The sequence below is a fragment of the Anas acuta genome, chromosome 1, assembly GCF_963932015.1.
Source record: "Anas acuta chromosome 1, bAnaAcu1.1, whole genome shotgun sequence".
NCBI classification, from domain to species: Eukaryota; Metazoa; Chordata; class Aves; order Anseriformes; family Anatidae; genus Anas; species Anas acuta.
Window position 1 is genome coordinate 77,953,415 of NC_088979.1, and position 23,417 is coordinate 77,976,831.

Here is a 23,417-nt window from a genome sequence, read left to right on the forward strand (position 1 = left end):
AGTGCATCTACCAATTGCATCACTTACTACCAATGAAAGTTGTGCAATATCCTCACGCATTACCTGTCACTTGGGAACCTACTCTCAGGAGCGTCAGAGGTCTTAGGAAAGCTTATAATGACCTCACCTGAGGACCTGCAAACTAAGCATTCATGCCTTCAGAAGAGCTCTGTAGTAGAAACATGTTGTTCTATGAGTTGTTCTACTCTAAGGGAGAGCCACGTAATTATGTGATTTCACTGCTGCCTTTCGGTATACAAAATAGATAAGTTACCTAAAGTTGCCTAAATAATAGGTAACAATTTCATGGAGTTGAAACTGGCAACTTCTGTCTTTTAGAAGCTTATCTTTATTTGGTCAACTGTACTAGTTCAGCAAGGGGATTGATGAGAATACAGATGGAGGTTTCATTTTAGATCCAGAGACACACATACTAAGGTTAGTTACTACATGACACCATGCTGCTACAACAAAAAGCAATTACTGGACTATTTCCACTGCTTTGCATAACCTGCTTCAAGTACCTTGGGACAAATAATAACTTTGTTGCTCTGAAAGTTCCTGCTCAGCTGGTTTACCAAGACATCTTCTTTAACTGTAAACCACAAGGTTGCCTTTTTTTTTTTTTTTTTTTTTAAAGTGCTTATAATTAGATATTTTCTTCTGGGAATTCCAGTGACAACAGATAGCCAAGCCCGGACAATGAGCTCTTAGCTTTGACTGTGGGCTGAACAGAATTGTGGCTTAACAAGGGCTTTTTCTCTCTGTGGGTGGTTTCAGTATTTCCTTCTCATCCAGTAATACAGAGTATCTGTTCTTAAGGCATTCTTGACAACTTCATGAAAATTTTGTCTATATCCTAAAACAAAGACATTCATTACTTGTCACAGTGTCACAGAAGGGAAACTACCTCACTACACAAAATTGAACCTTGGAAACACAAAAGTGTTTTCTTATTTACTTGTTTTCTATCCAGTGTTTTGCACATCTTTAGATGTGCACTACTTGAACTCTAGTTGCCAGTATGAGATGACATTTTGCACTGAAAAACATCACCATTTGAAAACAAATTCTTGGCATCTCTAATGCTTCTAGAGAACATACATAGAACTTTCTAATGTAAAAATGATACAGTATTCTTCTGAAATGTTCTTTTAGGTTAATAAATCTTTCATTCTTCCCACCTAACTCTTACTGTCAGAGTGTGTGCTGAAGTTCTTAACTATTAAAACTTTGTTTACAGGAGAACTGAAAAGCAAAGTCTTGACAACTTTAGAAAAATGGTGACAAACAAAAATTTTGCTTGCATAAAGCACAAAAAAAGGAAGCAAAAATTATAATTTGTGATTTTCAAAGCTTTTTGCCACTTACAAAACAAAAAAAAAAAAAAAAAAAAAAGAAAAATTGTTAAAAACTGTCACAGCAAGTATTACCTGCAAGATCACAGGCAGTTCTCTTCTGGGACGCACAGGTGCTATAGACTGCACCTCAAGTACTGTGTTCAGCTTTGGGTCCCTCACAAGGAGGACATCGAGGCCTTGGAGCATGTCCAGAGCAGGGCTACGAAGCTGGTGAAGGGCCTGGAGCACAAGGCCTGTGAGGACCAGCTGATGGAACTGGGGTTGTTTGCTCTGGAGAAGAGGAGGCTCAGGGAGACCTCATTGCTCCCTACAACTACTTGAAAGGAAGGTGTGGGGAGCTGGGGATCAGCCTCTTCTCACAGGTAACTAGTGATAGGACTAGAGGGAATGGCCTCAAGTTGTGCCAGAGGGGGTTTAGGTTGGAAATGAGGAGACATTTCTTCTCAGAATAGCCAGGCATTAGAACAGGTTGCCCAGGGAAGTGGTGGCGTCACAGTGTCTGGGGGTGTTTAAGGAAAGGTTGGACGTGGTGCTTAGGGACATGGTTTAGTGGGTGACAGTGGTGGTAGGGGAATGGTTGGATCTTGGAGGTCTTTTCCAACCTTCATGATTTTGTGATCTCCAAACAAGAAGCAACTCCATTGGCAAGGAGTTGTTTATTACTTAAAACCTTTGAGATAAGACAAAACCACTGAGCATCTAGTATCAGCAGATAATAATTTACAACTGAGGGAATGAGCAAACAAATCTTATGTCTTTGAAGCTGGACTAAGGTCCAAGGAAGGACAGAGTTTCATCTAGGATTTATCAACCAAATTAGTGCTATGACAGACTTATGGATGGGAATGAACCTCTCAAACCTAAAAGCATTTTATTACAGGGTGAATGTTCAGGAATACTTGAAATTTTGTAGGCAGCCTGATCTAGTTTCTCCAGCTCAAATAAGTTCTCCTAACTGTCTCAGATCTAATGGCGGCCTCTTGAAAAATTGGTCTGCAAGGTATGGTCAGAGCTTTCTTCTTTAAGAGCTATCACTAAATCTAAGTTATTTAAAATACTGGATCTATCATGAAAATAGGCTGTTGCTGTTTTGAATTTGTCAAACCCCACACTCAAATTATGAATTAAAATTTTTTGCTTAACTTAGATCTAACTTTAGATTAGTCTTAAGATTTCTAAAAAGCTTAGCTTTGTCTGTGTAAGCAGTCATCTTATAAATTTAATAGGATTATTTTGAACAGTTCTTGATTGCTATTTTTTTCTAATGTATTTCAAGATCGAGAATTACAACTTTGAAATAGCATTTATTAGAAAATACCGTAATGTATTTTAGAAATCTGTAACAAAATGACTCTTGAATACTCTTTTTTGCTGAACTAGAGGTCACCAACCAAATTAGTTATTCTATAGTTATTTCTAGATATTAAAAAAAATAACATGAATAAGTATATATGAAAATATAAATATTTAATTCTATATTTTTAATTAAAACTTTGTTCAAAATAAATAGTTTCTAGGACTTGTTCAGTCTCCACACAATCATATCAGAACTGAGCTGAGCTTCTGCTAGTTTCAAAGCCATTTCCTGATAAAGGGTACCATTCATTGTTTGATTCATATTTAGCACACTCTCTTCCCGTTCATTCTGAAGCTTCATTCTGAATTGCTGAACTTTGTCCTCACTGTCCAGTAAAGAAGTCACAGGAGCATCACTGATTTTTTTGCCAGGCTCATTCTGCCTTATCAAACTGTTTTCAGCTTTACTTTCTTTTGAGGAGAGAGAAGTCCGTGAGGTGAGCATTTCTTTTTCCAAAGCCAGCGCTAACTGCTCAGTAAGTACATCTTTGCTTCCAGATTTCAGGAGCTTTACATCACAACTTGGTGGGAGAACTTTAGTGAGGCTATGAAGACACTGGAACAAGACTGTCAGACTTCTGTAAAATAAGAGTATTGTAATTAATCTACCTTGTATGTTCAAAATTCAATAGTGGCAACTATAGTAATGCTACTTTAAATCAAACAGGGAAAAAACTTAGGATGATTATGGTTTTAAGTACTGTGTATACAGCATACACAACCATAAGCAAGGACTGTCTAATGGAGTGCACTTAGCCAATGTACACAAAAAAAATGTTGGTTCAGCAATATAAATAATCTACATTAAAATAAATGCAGTTACAAGAGTATCTCTTCTGTCTTTAAGAAGTATTTCATCGTATGTAAGGGCCACATGGGATAACACAAAGAAATATGCTTCCTGGTCTGCATGCAAAGGCAAAAAAAAAAAAGTCAGTTATATTCATAGGTTGTTGCTATCAGTAGTTATGTACTGCACAGCTATTTGGTGGCTCACTACTTGTCTTTTTTGGAATGGTCACTGGTAAGAAAGTGTTACACTTAAATTCAGATATTCAAAATTAGTAAGGATCCCGAATAAAATAGTGTTGTGTACATCAGGGAACTGACTCCCCTAGACACCAGTATAGTGTATACAATGCAGTGACAGACTGACACACATTCTAAGAGGAATGCAGAGTTTTTCAAAATATTCTTATTTCCTTTATATGGCCAGATGAGCTCTGCAGATGTCTTTTGATTAAAAAAAAAAAAAATTGTTTCAGAACAAAAGACAAACAAAAAGCATCCACAAGCATCTGCAAATAGCTAGGTTTCTCACGCTGATCAGAAAGGCATTTTTATTTGTAGTTTAAATTCAATTGTTTTTTAAAATTCTCTTAAAAATTTTCTTAAAAAAACAACAAATATTATCAGCATATGTTCATATTACTCTAAGAATAATGAATATAAAATTATGATTGGCTGAAAAGAATAAAAGAAATAGTACCAAGTGCATATTAAAGGAGACTAGAATATTTGGAATCCAATGTACTACCAAAACAAAATTAAATATTACAACTCATGCTCTGACATCGTTCTGATATGAAACCAATTCTATGCAGCTGTAGGAAACAATATAAAGATGATCTAAAGCGTATATGTTAGATAAATACATTCCACACTTTTTGACCAATTTTACCTGCAAAATAGCGTTAGAACTCCTTCAAATGGACTTTTCAGGGTCCAGTTAAAAACTGTACTGTATACATTTCCTGCTTTATGACAGAACATATAGTCATGGCATTCTTTAAATGGCGTGCACTCCATTTCTCCAAGTAACCATGAATTTACTGAAGTTAGTGTGAAGTCAGAAGACTGAATCTGAAAGGAAAATCTCATAGGTGCTGCAAGGACAGCGAGTATGTCTTCCATGGAACCTGCAAGAAAATACAGTAAAAAGATATTTGACCTAAATATTTTGATCAGGTTGCATGCAGTAAATGTGAATAGATTTTTGCTTCACACCCCTAGTGTTACTTGGAGAGCCTGTACCTGCATTCAAGTGTTCTCTGGAAATTTTCTTCTCACCTAAATTCTTACACCTACTTCTGTCAAGCAAAATGGTTACCTGATTAACAGAGCCTCATCTGTATAAAAAGAGAGCTCTAAAGACAAGCATCACCTTGCCAAACGAATACTATTAATAGCCTCCTATGATAGTAAGATGACACACTGGTGTTAGCTGATGATATAGCATTAAAGGAAGAAATTATAACTCATTGAAAATGATAAGAAAGACATTTCACTACATTAGTAAAAGCCCAGTTCAAAACCAGTTGAATCAGGAACTTTAAAAGAAAAAAAATAATAGATGTGAAGATGAGGAAAAGCTTCAGTTACTTTGGTATTATTTGGAAAATAGTAATACTAAGTCAGAAAAGTGTGTCTAATCAATACTAAATATCTTAGATGAAAAAAAAGCAGGATGCAGCTTTCCATGTTCAGACTTATCTTTAAAGTTAACCTTTCCAGATGCGCTTCAGCACCAATGCTATCACAAAACCTTACAGCAATGCTTTTTTCCATTTTGAAAAGTTTCTTCTGCCTTGTATTTCACCCATTTCTAAATTGAAAAAATCTGTGCAGTTTGCATTCAAAGAGAGACATAACTACACCCTGAAAACTTAGCCTCATCTAGAATAAACAGAAGAATCAACCACATATTTATGAATCCAAATCATATCAAGCCATTTACCTGTACAGTAACTATTATCCCTTAGCATCTTTACTGAGTATTTTCCATCTGAGATATCTTCCAGACTTAATAAAACTTTCCCACAGAGTAAAGTGATCTTTTTGCTCTTCTGTAAACCATCATTCTTATGTTTTTCTTTCTTTGCATGTAGTAGAACTACACAACATACACAATGAAATGCCAATAACGGTGAAAGGCTGGTAACAGCAGTGACTGTCTTCGCTCCTTCCAGATTAATCTTTGAACATTTCTTATGAACCTGTTTTTTCAGATCATTCTTGCTATGCAAGTCCAATTTCATCTTTTTCGGTGGAGGCTCAATTTGACACGAGGAAACAGATAATGCTGAGAAGGCTTTGTTCAGCTTAATGATTTTATTCCGACACTCAATAATTGGAGAAATTGAAGAGAAGTCTTGATCCACCACTAAAGATAAACTGACATCACTCAGTGACCTGTAAAAATCCATGTAAGATGACTGCACGCACAGAATGCATTTCGCCTCTGACAAATAACCAAAACTTTTCAGACATATACAGACTTGTAAGACTACCAAAGTCCAATATCATTCCAAATTAATTCAGAGAACGCACAAAGAGTATATTTTGAATGACTGTTTCATCTAAGCTTGGTATTAAGAGCTTCTAGGATTTCGATGCCTCACTTTAACTCAAGTAATTTGGGCATTTCATTCCCCCAGAATATGTTGAAAATTCTACATAACTATTGCAGATACTCTACAGCATTTGTAATCTATTTTTAAAATCCAAATCTTTTAATGATAAATTCAGAAAATATCAGCTCTAGTGTCTTTGAGGTTTAACTAAAAGCTATTCTAGTATTTTATATTGCTTTTTAGGTATTCAAACAAAAGCGTGTGTAGAGAGTCAAATAAAAGATTTAAAATACCATTTCCTTAAACATTCAGTAATTTCCTGAAGTGTATGAAGTGCTTTGTTCATTCAACACAGGGTTCTTCCATGAAATCCTAATAGCAGTGTTTCTGATCTTCTCTTAATGAAGATTCTTTTTTTCTGTCAATCAACTCAGTCTCAAGATGTCACTGACACCTGAAAGTCTTATAAATGTCTAATTTTCTTCACAGAGAAGTATCACCACCTTACAGTGCAATCTAAAATATCACTATAATCTTGCATTAGTAGGAAGCCCAAAAAATAATCAGTAAAGACTTGCAGCTTTGGGGTAGAAAGAAGGAAAGCCCTTTTACCAGGAACCACAGGTTGTTGTACAGAGTATTGAACCGGAGACCAGAAGACCTAGATTCTGCTGCTAGCCTACCAGGTAACCTTTGACAAATGATCTCAGAAGATCTTCACAGATCTTTTCTCAGCTGTAAAAATGGGGGATAGGGCAATCTTGCTGCTGATTTTTAAAGAACAGTTACAAATCTTGAGGGCTTCTGAAGCTATACAGGAATTAGGTATTTCAATTTCAAAACCAAATTGTCATCAAAGCTAAAAGAATACACACTGGAAAGGCAAAAGCAATCTCTTGCCTTGGTGGCTCTTAATAGGCCATCAAGAAGACAAGGTCAACTTTCCTGTAAAGTTACAGCAACCTGGCAGTTGAGCAATAATATACCCACAGCTCCAGCAGAGCAGCCAAAGGGCCTAATAGGTCAGCTCCCTCACAGCCACCGGAATTATTTTCAGTGGCATCAACACTCTTTAAGCTTACCCTAACACAGTCTCAGCTACACAGCATGTGGGAATATAGGTCAAAAGGCAAGTTCTGTCTCCACCAGCGTAAGTTTGTTTAATGTAATCCTGCTTTTTTAAAAAGTGTGCTTCAAATTATCTCCCTCCATCTAAGAGGGAAATGACATCAGTAGTAATTACTACCAGAACTAAGCAATCGTAATGTACAAAATAAACAAATCATTATAACGACAATAAGAATAAACAAACAGTTTTGAAACTTTAAGTATTGAATGCCTCTTTGTTCCATGTAATTTACATAATAAATTGGCTTAGCAAATACTTTATTTGATTGGATATTGACTTTAGCGTCGCTGAACACTATTAAGTTGATCAGAGAATTTAAAATGTTTTCTTCTGCACTTCTTTTTAAGCAAATCGCATTCTAGGAATGGCAAGATATTAACACTAAGGCAGCAGGAATGTTATAGCTAGGACAGAACTAAATTTACACTACTTGCTGACGTCAGTATACCTTACTTATGCTAATAGAAACTATAGAGAACCATAATTGTTGTCAAAGAAAGCTGTTATAAAAAGTCTCCAGTAACGATGTAGTTATATTGATGCAGCTAATTTTTGGCTATATAACGCATTTTTTGCACAGTGCTAGAGAGAGACAAGCTGCAGCAACAACACTGGCAAGAGACACACGTGAAACAATTTATACACACAATGAGAAAAGTCAAATCTCAAAAATCCATTCTTGCTACTGCAGGGCTTAACTTGTAGTCTCAATTTCTATAAAACTACAGAACGAAATTATTAGATTCATATACTTACAAGGAAAATGATTCAGTTAGTTTTACTCCAACTACCAAGCTTTCACCCACAACACGCTGCCACAGTTTCTCTACGAAGTGGTCTGGAACTTTAGATGTCGATGATGCCTCTTTACTAAGAGAATGAGGAGGATTTTCTACATCATCCCAGAGAGAGACAAGACCTTCCTTACAGAAAAATGTTTGTTTAAATAAATTAAGTGCATATACTTGTTCTTTTTCATATTGCATTATTTAGTGTTTTGCCAGAAGTGATCCCTGGAAGTGCTTTTAAGATACATAAAATGAAATCTATATAAACTAGTTTGTTCTCTAGAATAGATTTAAAATATCTAATTGCCTTTTCTTAAAACACAAGCTGTCATGACAAAAGCAACTCATTCTCTACTAAGCAGCATGAGTATAAATCTTGTACTGTAATATAACTAATTATCCTAAGAAGACTTAAAGTATTAGAAGTTATATTATATTATTACATTAATTGCTTAAAATTTGCCATTTAACCTGGCTGAAGGGGACCTGAAGGGGACAACAACATTAACTGAAATATCAAGATTATTTCAGGTAAGTTAAGATATTTATTTAAAGAAACATACTAAAATAACATTTGAACAAACCCCATCACCTTTTTAGCTTCAATTCACTCTGCCCCTGTTACAAAATAAATTTTGCTTACACAAATCTATCACAGCTAATTTTTCATATCAAATAACTGTCCATGATCTAACATGTTATCTAGGCAACTGTGCCAATTAGGACTGTACGCTCCCCCTGCTGTTTGTCACTAACTCTTTGTTAGGAGTTTACACCTCCATCCAACCTAGTCAGGAGGTACTGTGTGAATCAATTTCAAGGAAAAGCAATTAAATTTACTCTTATCTACATACATTGACAGGTTAAGAGAATGAACCAGACTTTACTTAGAGCAAATTAGTGAGTTTTGATAGTGGCAATCCCTACTGATAAAAGTAACAAATGGTTGAGGGAAGCACCCTGTGCAAATGGCTCAGCAGAACTCAGAAGTGGTCTGTGCTCTCCTCTGCTTTTTACCTTTTTTGCGGCTGGTAGAATATGGCTTCTTTCTTCAACAAGATCTATTAATGCTCTGCATGATTCAATAAGAACCCTCTTTTTGAGACCTAAATGCTGCTGGAGCTCTCGAACAGAAGAAAGACCAGCCTGTAAAAGATAAAAATGATCAGACTTTGGCTTTAGTCTACAGAAAGTAAGAACTGGTATTGAAGCTACCAAGATATCCTTTAGCTTTCCATTTTAAGCAAGCATCACAACCTGTTGTTCCTCAAAAAGCGCTTCTAAAAATTGTTCGGGTCAGGTTACTCTGCTGCCAAAACATGAATCTAAGAGTCCTGGCCTCTTAAAATTAAAGCTTGAGCTGAACTTAAACTTCTAAAGTAAATATTCTCAAATCAGGTAGGTAATCTCCTTAATTATTGCTCCTACTTTTGTAATGACATCAATTTTGATTTTTTGTCAGGACTTGTAGTGATTATTTTTCAAGGAAATATATTGAAAAGTCGACAGTTTTACAGACAGACAAATATGTAGGCTAATTCTCAGTGGTGTTTTTTTTTTTTTGTTTTGTTTTGTTTTGTTTTTAAAAAAAAAAAAAAAAAGCACGCCGGCTCCAGATTATTAGTTTAAGAAAACTCCTCAAAACTGTCCTCTGGAAGACAAGATCCCAAGAAGTCTGCTACCATCAAAAGACGTGAGAACAAAGCTTACCATTAGAACTGAAAACCAGCCTCTAAACTAATAAAGAAATAGAAAGACATCAAGATAAGTTATCACCAACTGGCAAGACTGAATAAAAAGCACTCCAAATAACAGAAATGATGCCATTTGCTTAAGCTGCAACAGCAAAGAGCATTTAGAGCAAGTAGTACCTATCATAAAACAAAATGATTCACCACCTATCAAACCATGTGTCCAAAATACCAGATTCCACAAAATACTCTAATGCCAGATTTGGGGTGGAGAAAGAAAAGGAAAAGTTAAGAAGATGTTTCTACGATCTCTTCCTAATTGCAGTTATCAGAATACCAAAACATTACTCGGTCCCACTGGTGAGTAACTCCTGAGTGAGCAACTGAGATACAGAAAACAAACAGGAAAGCACAGACTAAAAGACAAAATGGCCAAGGATTCACTCATCTATGCTTGCTGACCCATCTAACTTTTGCAAGTGCTTCTTCCCCTCACAAAGCAACAGGAATGAGAACTGAAATTTATCACATGGCAAAACTAGACTAACATGTGGCTACTGTTGTCTCTGCAAGAAGGGAAATGCACATTCTTTGTCTCATATCCCAAGATGTGCTGACCAACAAGGGTCGGCAGAAGTCACAACCTTTGCGCTGTGGAACTGAGAAAATAAGAGTGCATCATTTTAAAACAGAAGATAAATACCAACATAAAACCATTGCAGTAAAGAGTTGAACACAACAGAGCTAAGAGAAAATCCAGCGTAAACAGCAGAACAGATGAATCCCTGTCTGAAACAAAACAAATTAAGGCAGAGACTTAGTGTCAAGTAAAACAGCCAGTGCTTTGACACACTGCTATTGAAGTTACAATATTCATAATTAAATAAATAAATAAAGCTAAAACTACCAAGAACTGTGGCCTTTTTGCAAAGGGAATGAAAAGGAAGATTCATTATAAGACTTAAAATACTGTGAAAAGTAAAGGTGAAACAGAAAAAGTCGACAAAGCCAAAGGGAAACCTAATTCAGAGGCCTAGAATATGAAGCTGCTGCTATAGTAAGTAACAGGCTCTGTGGTTTTCTAGTGACTAAAATCCGTTATGAAAAAAAAACTGAAAAAAGGGTCGATTTACAGCAAAGATAGAAGAATAACTACTGAAAGTTCAGACTAAACACAGTAATAAAAATTAGTTGTACATAACATTTCTTGAATACTTCCCACCCACTACCGAATCAACATTACTAGGACAGGAACAGAAACAATTAGACATTGTAGCAATCCAATAAATCAGAAGGATGTGAGAAAAACAAAAACAAAAAAACCCACCAACCCTGCCCTGAAACAGGCAAGCTGAGTTGAAGGAAGCAATTTTATCACAGTCAAAAGAACACGGCATTATAACCCTTACAAAATTGTTCAGTAGCTGGATGTAGATCAGGCCAGCACTCCTGCCAGAACAGCCAACTAAAATCATCAGAAACCCTGTAACTGTGGCTGTTGTAGGGTAGCTGCACTACTCTGTCAAAGGAAGTTTTCCTCAGAAGATACTGTAACGAATGTTAAGGAAGAATGAAGGAAGAATGAATGCATGAGAAACTTAGAACAGTTACAAAAATACACTTCCAGATTTTTCAGTTTTACCATCTGCAAAATGCAGCTTATACATATTACTGTGCATAATTTAAATGCAGCCTATTCCTATGGAGTGAAGCACAACTCAGTCCTGCCAAAGTTTTCACGTGGCTAGGAAACAACTATGCGAGTGTAGAATATTTAGGGGTAAAAACAGAGGTATGAGAAAGGGCTGCATTTGCTATTTCACTCTGTCCTAACATAGCAGATAGCACAGAGACTGTCAAAGCACGATTAGATTGCAAATTTCTACAGGACCCAAATTTTGATAACGAATATCAGAGCCCCCACTCCAAGGCTAAATAACTTTTGGACTTTTCCAAGCTAAGCAGGTTCCATGCACTATTGTATCAAATAACCATCCTTGAAATTCAGTAATAAATCAGATTGCAACAAAGCAGCAACAGCACTTTACTATTCAGGGAAACACAAAACAGCGGAGATCTCAACAGGGAAGCAACACCAAGGCACCTACGTCCAAATTCATCACCATGGCAATGGCAAAGACTTACAGCATTAAAACATAAGAGGATTTTTGATTTGCTTGTAGTGCTTGTGCTAGCATGTGGTTTTGGAAATTAGAGATCTACTACTTAAAAATATATATATTTATGACGGATTCTGTGTCTCTGTCAGAAGGACTGTATCAGCAGATGATACATGAGAACTTCAGCCAGTGGCTTGCTTCTACCAGAGCCATTAGAATGTGCAAAACAGAGTATTCATTTGATCCTAGCACAGATCCACCAAGATGTAAAACAGAAAACCAGCTGGTATTTAAAAAGAACAATGTCAAAAGACAAGTTACATAAAACATTTCGCAGTCAGTGGCAGGGCAGACATCTTCATGACCAAACGGGAAGGATCAACAAACTAATGTCTGTCTGGCAGAGGGAGAAAGTAGCTTACTAAGTAAGGACAGACTATAGGAACAAATAATTCAATTTTAAAATATTTGACTACCAAAAGAGTCTAAAAAGAGAAAGTATTGTATTGTGAAGGAAATATGCACTTTTTTATGTGAAAGCCAATAAGCCTCTAATGCACAAAGCAAATAGCTGTGAAAATCTAGGGTTGGAAGGGACCTCCTGAGGTCTTTGGAATTAATCAAACTACTTTCTTCTGCCTTCCAGGAAAGACAAATCCATTTTTCAGTGTTTTCCAAGAAACAGTTATCTTTTGAATGACAACTCCAAACATCTCTTCTGTCATTAAAAAATAGAAAAATCTCCTTTTTCAGTCTTTCCATAATGGATCAGATTCCTGCTTTTATCTGAGTCCTAAATTTTTCCCAGTCAACTTGCTTCAATTTTTAAGGGCTGGAGATCCATCTGCCACAACACTGAAGTTTTCACTAGTTCTCAAATGAACAGAATAATTACCTTCTATCTTGTACTTAAAGTACTCTCAACAAACTAACAACATTCTTACATCATTGGCTCACTTTGAGATTTATGCTATCTCCTTAAGTTTCTGAGTTTTGCTGTTGTTTTTAATTTTCCTATTTGGTCAATTGCTAGCCGTCTACCTTAGACCAAGGTAACTACACGCAGTTCTGAAAAAGAACATATTGGAGAGCACGCTGGAGGTTTACTAACAGAATGAAAGTTAGAAAGTTGCATTTTCACGTTTCACTAGCAGCCAACAATATATTCCCATTATTACTTATATTCCAGCAAGTTTCCCCCAGCTTGTTTTATAAATGAAGCTAATTAAAAGGATACATTTTAACTTCACTCACTCTACTTTGCAATATTAGCCTAAGAAAGATGCTAATAACTGGAAGAAAAATGTCAGCAGGTGATGAAATAACCATGGTCACTAAGTAGGGCAGAAGTCAAAATTGACTTGACTGAAGTCCATAGACAAAGGAAAAGCTGATTCTTTCAGGATTAGCTGCTGCTCATTGGCACTCTTTTGGGAACCTGTCACTACACTGTCTCAAAGCACGTAATGCCGAGCAAAATAAGTAGCCACTCTGATTTTATAAAACTGGTTGTTTAGTATCTAACAGTAAAATGACTGTTACAAAGCCTTTAAAAGATGGCTTCAGCATTATCTCAAAATTTTAAATAAAATTAGACCCTTCTGATTACCCATATGCATTTATAACTGAGAGAACTGAAGCAGACTACCACCAGTTCAGGAATGGACACTAAATAACATTGTTTTCTCCATTTATCACTTCTCCAATAAAAACAGTATCAGTATTGTTAACCTTACCCTTTGGGTAATGTAATGATAAAGTAATGTGGAGAGAATACAGAGGCTATATACAGAAAATACAGAGTACTATGGAGTACAAACCTGTAATCTTTTTTCAAGAGCTTGGATGGTAAGCAAACCATTCTCTTGCAATCCTTCTGCAGCAGGAACATCATCTTTGTAATTAATACCACTCTAAGAAAAAATAAATTAAAAAAGTAAAAAGCTGAAAGAAAGGTACAGGCTATTACATCCTACTAAAATAAAGGGGGGGGGGGGGTTACAGGGAACACCATAAGAGTAACCATATGCATTCTAAAAGAAAAGTTTTATCTTCTGAAAGCAATTAGCGTTTGGTAGTACATAACAAAAAGGCCCATTTATGAGAAGATAATTGATAGATAATTTACCTTAATTTTCCTAGCTAGAAGCTAAGCATTGTAGCAAACTTGTTGCACATCTGAAACATTTTCAACCACATTATTTTAAATTCCTGAAAGAATGCTGATGCTGTCCAGAAAGCAAAACAATCTCCTCAGGTAACTTACATTGCAATTCAGACAGAGAGTGTTGTATTCAAAATTCGGGGCATTTTGCAACAGACATCCAATTTCACTTTGTACCAGTATCTTAATAATTTCTTGAGAGTTTTTAATTTAGTAAGCACAGACTGAGTAACTGAGAAAAGGCAAACTGAACTTACTTCATAGTTGACTTTCCCCAAATCCGTTATTTTGAATGTACTTAACAAGTCCGTACTGGAGTCATCCTTAAAAAGCAGCAACAGTTGGTCAGTTCCACAGCCAACAAAATCATCTACCAGAACAGACTTCACCTTCTGCCACTTGGAAGCAACCTACAGTAGAAGTTTCAAAAGACATATATTGGAATAAATCTTGTGCGTGAGATGTTGTTTTGATGAAGTTTGCTTTTTAGAGTGAGGCACCCTAATTGAGTGTCTGGAATACAGTGATTTCATAAGTTTCAAGATCTTAATCCATTGTTTGGAGCCTCTGTAACACTGGGAAAGTCTAGCCACTCCTCTTTGAAGACCACTTTCCAGGACACAGGTGGCAGAGACTGCACTTTTTCAGTGTAGTCAAATAGATGAATAGCTGAATGCTGTGCAAGTTATTTAGAACACACAATAATTTCAGATCACTTACAGATATTCTACCTTTAACATTCAGAAAAATGTGTAGCCATCCACAACAAAGATAACTGAGATGTAAAGCCAAAATTGTACAGTAACAACATCTATAAAATGCTGAGGACCAGACACTTTCATTTCCTGAGTTACGTGACTTCTTGACAGAGTATTACAAAACCCTAGCAGTTTTGTAACTACTGACTTCAGGAAAGAAAAGCGAGGTTGGAGTTACATGATCTTTGTGGTCCCTTCCAACACAAGCCATTCTATGATGTCTTAGAAGCAGCGTGTTTGTTTTTTTTGTGACTGGGAAGTAAGACTCAAAAGCTTCTCAATTTCAAGAAGGTTATGCTTTAAAACAATAAAAAATTTACTATAATTTTAACCTAAAATACGTAAACCCATTTGTAACTATCTTATAACTTTAAGTCCTCATACTATGTAAGTTTTCAATTATCAGCAGAAGCTTTGGCCTAGGCTTATAAAAATGCATTATTAAATACTAGAATCCAGGATTTATTTTCAAATCTGTAAGAAATAAACAAAAGTTTTTCATTACTCATACTTAAAACAGGTTATTTTAACACAATCAACACCAACAAAAAGGTGTTATAGGACCTGAACATGTAGGCATTTCACTTGCAAAAGCTTCAGATAAGACAATATGTACAAAAAAAATAGGATAGTAAAAGGGAGCTATTGAAGGCCACAAATACCTGTAAGTTCTCACTCCGTACAACACACACATTCCCAGAGGCAAAAGACACAATAAATAGCAAATGATTGCCACTGGTTACAGCTGTTTTTATTGACCACGGTTTCTCATAAGGAAGCTCGCAAACACCTTTAGGGTGACCATCTTGGAACCAGATGAGTTGATTCTTGTGGGTGACGGCAACCACCGATGTTCTGAGCTGCTTTTTCAGCATCTGGCTCTTACAGACGTGGACAGAGGACACCACTCTGCTGTACGCGTGGGGCATGAAGCACGTGCTGGCCAGCATTTTCTGCGCTTCGATCGCGTAGCCGAAGAACTCAGTGCCCCAGATGGCTCTGTCCGAAGCGGAGAGCCCATCCTCAGCTTCGTCCTCTTGCAGGCGAGCAGTTCGCACCCCTAGGACTACAGTGCCTTCCCCTTCGATTTCCCCTGCCCACACCACAGAAGAAAGCTGAACGGGCGGGCTTCGCACCGTGCCGGTGCCGGGGGAGATGTAGAAGAGCCTGTCAGCGTGCCTCCACAGCACCGTAGGGCCGCCGAGCAGCCTGACGTCCTCCTTCAGCTCGTAGTCCAGCTCGAACTGACAGGCGAGCTCGAAGCGGTTGGAGCCGTGCACAGCGAGGAGCAGGTACTCGAGGGCCTCGCTCCTCTTCCTCCTCCTCAGCAGCACGCAGGGCAGCACCACCCCCGTGGCGGCGTGCGCGGCGCAGCCGCAGCAGACGATGGCGGCGTCGCGGCGCCGGCCCCGCAGCTCGAAGGCCCCGCTCGAGCCGCCGCCGAAGCGCCCGCCGCCCAGCGCCGTCCTCCTCAGCCGCAGCTCCGCCTCCGCCAGCCACAGCACCAGCACCTGCCCACCGAAGGGCAGGGCGTGCGCCCCGCCGCCACCCGGGGGCTCCGCGGCCATCCCTGAGGCAGCAGCGGGGCCGTTGGAGCCCCAACGGAATTAACGGAAAACAGGGGGGGGGAGGGGGAGAGGAGGCGGCGGCACGCACCCGTCCGAACCTCCCGCCGCCGCCGCGCGCGGGGCACGACGGGAGGAGGGCGGAGGGGGCGTGGCCTCACCTCACGAGCCCCGCCCCTTTCCCCTCGCCGCCCCGCCCCTCCCGCGGGGTCACGCGGCGCGCGGCCCCGCCCCTCCCCACTGCTTCCTGCCCCCCGGAGCATGGCTGACGTGAGTGGGCTCGCGCCGATACCCCCCCCCCCTCCCCTCCCTCACAGCGGGCGGTTGGCGACCGTTGGGGGCGGTTGGGGGGTGCCGCGGGCCCTCCTCACGCCCCCCTCTTTCTCTCTTTCTCTCTCTCTTTCTCTTTTCTCCCCTTTTTTATTATTCGCCCTCAGCAGCGCCGGGACAAGGCGGCGCTGGTCAGCGAGACGAGGCGGCGCTTCGAGGCCGAGTACCTGCCAGGTGAGCCCCGGCCCCGCTGCGCCCCTCGCTCGCCTCAGGGGGTTCCCCCCCCGCCGTGGCTTCGCCCGGGCTGCTTGTGGTGCTGGGCTCGGCGCTTGGCGGCCCCAGGGGAGAAACGTCCTGCCCTCCGCCGGCTGGCGTGGGGAAGGAGCTGGTTTCCCGGAGCATCTCCAGCCTTCGCTTCGTGCTGGTCCGGGTGAAAGCTATGCTGCGAGCTTCGGAAGCGTTTGGGCTGCTGAGTGAAGGGCAGGGGGAGCCCCCGGGGAGAGGGGAGCCAGGGAGGGCTTTGGGGCTTTTTGCTTAATCCGAAGCTGATTTGCATTGCTTAGGGCTGGAGGCTGTACAGCAGGTAGGGCAGTCTGCTAACAGCCGCAGGAAGCACAGCGTTTTCCTATGACTGTGTGAAGGCTCTCCCTTACAAACATTCTCCTCCCCAATTTTGAATGCAAATACAGCAAGAGCCCAGTAGCGTAGGAGTTGCATTCATCTCCTGTAAGTCCAAATCCTGCAAACACACGCTTTGCATTAATGTACCTGATCAGGACTATTAAAGTTTCTTACCACTTTTTCATAAGGCTTCCACACCTCTGTAACTTCTTCATGATCAGCACTTAAAGCACTTATCTTTATAAATTCTGGGGAATCTTGAATCTGGTATGACTTTGTTTCATATGTTTGCCCTTCTAGTAGTCATAAATCATTACTCTGGCCCATGTTTAGCCATGGCGTGTATTTCTAGCATAACAATAAAATTGTTAGAATGATGTTTTGAAGGGAAGAGAGAGTTTATTTTACGTTTTGATTTGTGAATGAAGTTCTTCAGCAGCCTTGAAACTCAGGAAAGCGAAGAATCTTCAACTATAAATTCTTTTGGCTGCTAATGTTTTCAATTAATGTGTTGTTTTCCTATGAAATATATATCTATTATCCTAGAGCTACACTTGCTGTTCAAAAACGACCCCCCCAAAAAAAAACTTACTTAGCTTTAAACTGCCTTGAGACCAGTTGCTGCTCAAAGAGAGTATTACCTTTTCACTTGAACTATCCATTAGAATCCTGTAATTCTGCAAACTACTTTAGTTGTAATGAAGCTGCCGTTGGGCTGGTTGTCATAGTCTCTAAAATAATTCAGCACTGTTGCAAGGTGAGCTCTAATCCTGCCTGCAGTATTTTGAACACACACTTTCTCAATAAGCTCCCTTTTTTGGTTGTGGTTTAGGGCTCTCAGCCCTTTCGAGAAAATCGGATTAGGGATTTTTTTGAGTTTACATTCTGAAGGCCTTACCTTAAATTTAGAAATGCCACAAGCAAATTAATGTTGTCCCATCCAGTTCAAGTGTGAAAAACACAAAAGTTTTTGTGTGACTGTGGTCCTTCTGCCTTTACTGTATATATTCTAAAATGTATTCTTCTATCCTTTCTTATTTGAAAAGGGATGCAAAGGGACAAAGATACAGACACCCCCAAACCTGTGACTTCTTAAGTTGTAAAGGTACAGATGATTGCTTGATATTCAGCAAGTTTAGTCTGCTTGAGAAAGTAAGGACACTGTCAAGGTACATTGGGAAACTGGTGCTTTCATAGAAAGTTCGGTGTGGTTGTAGAATTGTCAGCCACCACAGAATGATACTAATTCCACTTACAAGTGAGCTGTAAGTGGTAATAGTTTAATAAAACTTACGGGCAGATTTTATTTCTGGGGAGTTGCAGCTGCTGCTGTTTTATTTTCCGTCTGAAGAAAACAGTGGTAGTGATTATTCTAGACAGTAAGGGTTTGTGTTAAAATGTCAGAGCCACTTTGTGGAACTCACACTTGCTGGATTTCCTCCCCCCCATGCAGGATGATTTGCTAATGGCCACATATGCTGTGTGGTCCTGCAGTAGTGTTTATTTTTGTTGTGAAATGAAACCATAAAGGTTCTTTTGAGATCTTTATTTTGGTTGAAGTTTATTGGCAGAATACGATGTTTTAGATTAAAGCAGAATACGTTCAAATATCTTAAAGTATATCTGACTGAGAAAAGTCTCATGTTAAACTTCCACATTTAATACTGCGTGTTGGAATGTCTCAGGTAGAAGTTATAATCAAATTATATGCTACAGTCTTGACAATTTTCAAGGTAAAATGGGGACAGTCATTTTCATATAAAAGCACTAGAAATCTGTTTCTGAATTAAATGTCTGTTTCATTTATGTGACTAAGTCAAAGAATGGTTTTAATAGTTAGATACAGTTTGGGAAATAGTGTTGGAGAACTCTACTGGTTCATTTCCCTGAAGTTTGCATGAGAATTTTCGTGCTGAAGTTGTTGAACTCATGTGGCCCTGGCGGGGCTTTAGAAGGAAAACTTAGTTATTGTGAGATCTTATCATAAAGCACTGTTTCAAAGATAACTGTTATCTTGTGTGTTTTTTTCCCCTTCACAGTAAATTTTCAAGCTGTATTTGGAAGACAAAACTTCAGTGCTTGTGAAGAATGTGTATCCCTAGTAATTAAAACTCTTCCTTTTCAGTAGTGGAAGTATGCCTTTGAGAAGTATCCTCTTAGTTCTGTCTGATGTGGTAGGTGAACAGCACATTGTCCCGGCAGTTTGGTGCCTGATTTCTGTTTGCCTGTTTGGATTCTTTGTGAGGGTTGGTGATGTAAGTGGTCTGTGTGGTGACAGGAACAACGAAAACAAAAGATTATTTTCCAGTACTGACTGGTACTAGCAATGTTTTCTAACAGTCAGTCTTTTCTCATCCATTGGTGGATTTCGCTCATTAGAATATTCCTGAAACTAGGTTTTATTCCTGGACTATTAACATGAAAATTAATATTTTCATGTTGCAAAAGAATTCATTTATAGTTCTTGGTGGATTTTAGATTTTAGAAATCTTAGTAGGTTTTCCGATTCAATAAGTCTGTTTTCCATGCTTCCTTTTGCACGTTTACCTTTCTTGTCTGTATTCCTTGTTCCTCCTCATTTGCATCCTCTTGCGTTTTCCTTCAGGGAAAGCTTAATTTTCACAAAAAAAAAAAAACTTCCCACAGCAATTTACAGATTAAATTTCATCATGACTTCAAGCCAGCGGCAAAATGTGATTTATTAACTATATGGGACAATTGCAAATATGGTTTTAGACGTCTGGGACATCCTCAAGAAAGTAGAGTGATATGACTGTCATAGAAAACTCTTAAGGTAATGTTTTGAATAGCTGCTTTTCTTTGCTTATGTTTCAAAAAATCTGTTTTTTCAGATTCATGGCTTTAAGTCTGAGAAGCATTGTGAGGATAAGATAGGAAACATGTATGGATAGGATAGCAAGCATACTTTTACAGAAAGCTATGTGATACTAATGCTTGCCCTTTCCATTCAAAGTAGCTTTTATCATCACCAATAGTATGTTTTTGCTGAAAGCTTAAATTTATTACCTCTTATTGGAGGCAGATATTTTATTTGTATCTTACTGTTCTATTTCTATTGAAACAACTCCTACTGGATGGAAATGGTTTTGTTTTCTTCCTCCCAGTCTGTGTATGGCTACTGACATTCCTAAATTGCTTTCAGCCTTGTCAATTTCCTTGCTTAACAATTGAAGGCACATATCTAAGTGGTTATAAGTGGTCATCTTGACATGTTAGAAGTCAACAGTCAATTACAGTGGGTTTCCTCTTTCTATGGCTGGAGGAGTAATTATAACTGTTTCAGACTCAAGACTTCTTGACTGACATATCTTTTAGAAAAACATTAGTTAAACTGAAAGGTCTTGTTTAATGGGAAGTTTTACATGATCTGATAAGTTGCTTGTTCCAATTCTTTTGTACAAAAAAGTACTTTTTAAGTTATTCTTACTATTTGGAGGCATGTAGGTTGCTATTCCTACTTCTTACACACACACACACACACGACATCTCCATTTGTGCATCAGAGAATTTCATTTGTTTAGTTTTGCATGAGTGTGGAGTTTGTTTTAGAGTTGTTCTTTTTTTTTTTAGTACAGAATCTACTGTCTTGAAAGATGGTAGCTGAGCTATGGTTTTCACCTTATGTTTCTTAGCTTAAAGATAACTACTACTAATGGGGTAGAACGTGTCCTTAACAAGAAACTCCTCACTCAGACAAGAAGAAAGGAAGCTGAGTAATAGGAAGAAGTGGTTCCTGAACTCTTTTTTTTTTTTTTTGTCTTCTAGTCTTTTCTCCCATTATCCCACATGTCCAATGAGAAAATGGAAGTAACTTGGAAGTAGCTATGTTCTTGTTTTTTCAAATTTTCCTTCAAATTTTTCAAGGCTTATTGTCTGTGAGAAGGAAGAGAATTAGTTTTAGACTCTTCTCCTTGCTGTTGTGACTGTTATTCCTTCTGATGTAATGTAGTATTTGGTTTTAATGATATCTGGCCAATTTGCATAACTAAGCACTGTATGCTCTTTCTTTTTTGAATCTGAGTCTTGATTAGTTTCTACACAGCCTGTCAGTTCAACAGAAGAGTCTTGCATCATCCCAGCTGTGTGTCTTCTACTGGTAGTGGCACTCCTCTGGATGAACAATAGGGCATGAATATCTTGAGCTGAAGGATGAACCAGGCTTCCAAGCTTTTGGGCAGTTATCTTACCTATGCAATGTGTCACAAAAACCTAGTACTGCAGTTCCATTTGCAGCTTTTGCTTACTCTTTCTGAACAGGAGTCGCTGTGAATGCTATTTCTGGTATTTTAATCTCAGAGCAGATGGGGAGTGTTCCAAGTACTTTAGGAAGTGTTGGTTATGAACTAAATGATAGAGATGCCCATCTCCCTCAGCAAATGATGACTGAACTCAGTGTCTTAGCATCATCAACTGTTGTGCAGGATGTTTAAATTATATGTTGAGAACTAGGAAGGTCTATTTTCTTTTAACTAATTCTGTTAGAAAACTCCAGAAATTTCTAATAATCCAGTAGCTTCAGCTAAATGTTGCAAGAGTAACTTCAAATGAGAAGCTTTCTGATTCTTTTACAGCATTGTTTGAAAATAAGTTTCCAAATGTCTGTAGAATTATGGGCAGCGCATGGATTTGAAGAGGAATTCCTCCTTTAAATTGACATACTTTCAGTAACTTTGGTATTGGAAGGACTGCAGCAATCTTTTCTCAATATTTTATGTGTGTAAGATACAATTGTATTTCAGGTTTACAGTCTCATTCTAAATTTTATTTATTTTGTAGCAAGAGTTGGATAAATCAGGTAAGGTTAAAATAGTAATCAGCACTCATGTTGTTCTGTCAGTCTTACTGAGCTTACCTGATTGAAATTCTTCAAGTGCTTATGGAAGCAGAATTTGACTAGATTGTCATGTTTGAGTGCTGCACATACATGAATTTAGATTGTCACTTTGTAGAGAGCTTAGTTGCTGAAGGAGGGGTGGGAATGCATTTTTCTGCTTTCCTTACATCTCAACCCAGCATGCTTTATATTGTGATGTAGAAAGTCAGTTTTAAATGTTTTCTCCATTTCTTTTTCATTTTTGTAAAACATTAAGTTAAATTTCTATTTTTCAATATTATTGAAGTTCACAGTTTGAGAAAAAATTGTCACTGGGCCAGAAATATGTATTGAGATATGTTTCACATAACACGTGGACGTTTTCAAAACTACTCACGTCATAAATCACTGTAGGAATAATCAAATTTGAAACGAGCAATTGAGACTTTACGGAACTTAATGCTCAAAATATTTGCACAGTGTTCCAGCTGTGCTTGACCACAACACTGAAAAGCGTTTCAGTCTTTTGTGTGCTGGATGTTCAGACCTGAACTTAGTCAGAATATAGGGAATAAGTTGTCTGGTGTGATCACAGAAATGATCAGAGAAGGAACTGGAAGAGCAAGAGAGTTTTTAGTGGGTGAGAGGGTAGTGGGCAAGAGGAAAAAGAAGGGATATGTTAGAATCATAGAATATCCCAAGTTGGAAGGGACCCATAAAGATCATCAAGCCCAACTCCTGGCACCGCCCAGGTCTGCCCAAAAGTTCAGACCATGTGACTAAGTGCACAGCCCAAACGCTTCTTAAATTCAGGCAGGCTTGGTGCAGTGACTACTTCACTGGGGAGCCTGTTCCAGTGTGTGACCACCCTTTCGTTGAGGAACCTCTTCCTTATGCCCAGCCTAAACTTTCCTTGCCACAGCTTAACACTGTTCCTGCAGGTCCTATCACTGGTGTTTACAGAGAATAGGTCACCTGCCTCCCCACCCCTCCTCCTGAGGAAGTTGTAGACTGCGATGAGGTTCCCCCTCAGCCTCCTCCTCTCCAGGCTGAACAGGCCCAGTGCCCTCAGCTGCTCCTCAGACGCCTTCCCCTCTAGGCCCTTCACCATCTTTGTCGCCCTCCTCCAGACACTTTCCAACAGTTTCATGTCCTCCTTGTACTGTGGTGCCCAGAACTGCACACAGTACTTGAGGTGAGGCCGCACCAGCACACAGTAGAGTGGTTCTTGCATTTAAATCGAATTTGTGTTGTACAAAACAGTATAAATTAAAATATCAGTAAAACAGGTCAAGTCTTTACATGTAAACTAGTAAAACTAAAAATATTACAATTTAATGGTGTGTTTTTTTTTTTTTAACATTTTCTGCAGTGTTAGGGTCTAAGTTAAATAGGCATCACTAAACC

General features: G+C 38.7%; 2 protein-coding genes across 2 annotated transcripts in view; one reads left to right on the forward strand and one right to left on the reverse strand.

Annotated features, from left to right (window-relative positions):
- Nucleotides 1-2,809: 2,809 nt before the first annotated feature.
- FANCB (FA complementation group B) lies at nt 2,810-16,422 on the reverse strand. Its single transcript, XM_068683478.1, has 8 exons — nt 15,383-16,422; nt 14,220-14,372; nt 13,619-13,711; nt 9,005-9,133; nt 7,956-8,122; nt 5,455-5,909; nt 4,399-4,636; nt 2,810-3,295 (listed from the first exon to the last, which is right to left on the reverse strand). The coding sequence occupies exons 1-8, from the start codon at nt 16,286-16,288 to the stop codon at nt 2,875-2,877; spliced, it is 2,562 nt and encodes an 853-aa protein (XP_068539579.1). The 5' UTR covers nt 16,289-16,422; the 3' UTR covers nt 2,810-2,874.
- A 28-nt stretch (nt 16,423-16,450) lies between these two features.
- Nucleotides 16,451-23,417, forward strand: part of MOSPD2 (motile sperm domain containing 2) — a 34,331-nt gene continuing 27,364 nt past the window's right edge. The window contains exons 1-2 of the mRNA XM_068683492.1: nt 16,451-16,555; nt 16,726-16,789. Of these exons, the coding sequence (XP_068539593.1) occupies nt 16,547-16,555; nt 16,726-16,789 (73 nt within the window). The 5' untranslated portion in view covers nt 16,451-16,546. The remainder of the gene's footprint in view (nt 16,556-16,725; nt 16,790-23,417) is intronic.

Coding starts and splice junctions, on each gene's coding strand:
- FANCB (XM_068683478.1), bottom strand. CDS start 16,288: ATGGCCGCGGAGCCCCCGGGTGGCGGCGGGGCGCACGCCCTGCCCTTC. Junction 8,123..9,004: donor TTCTACCAGCCGCAAAAAAG/GTAAAAAGCAGA, acceptor TTTTTCTGTAAG/GAAGGTCTTGTCTCTCTCTG. Junction 3,296..4,398: donor GTTCTAACGCTATTTTGCAG/GTAAAATTGGTC, acceptor CTTATTTTACAG/AAGTCTGACAGTCTTGTTCC.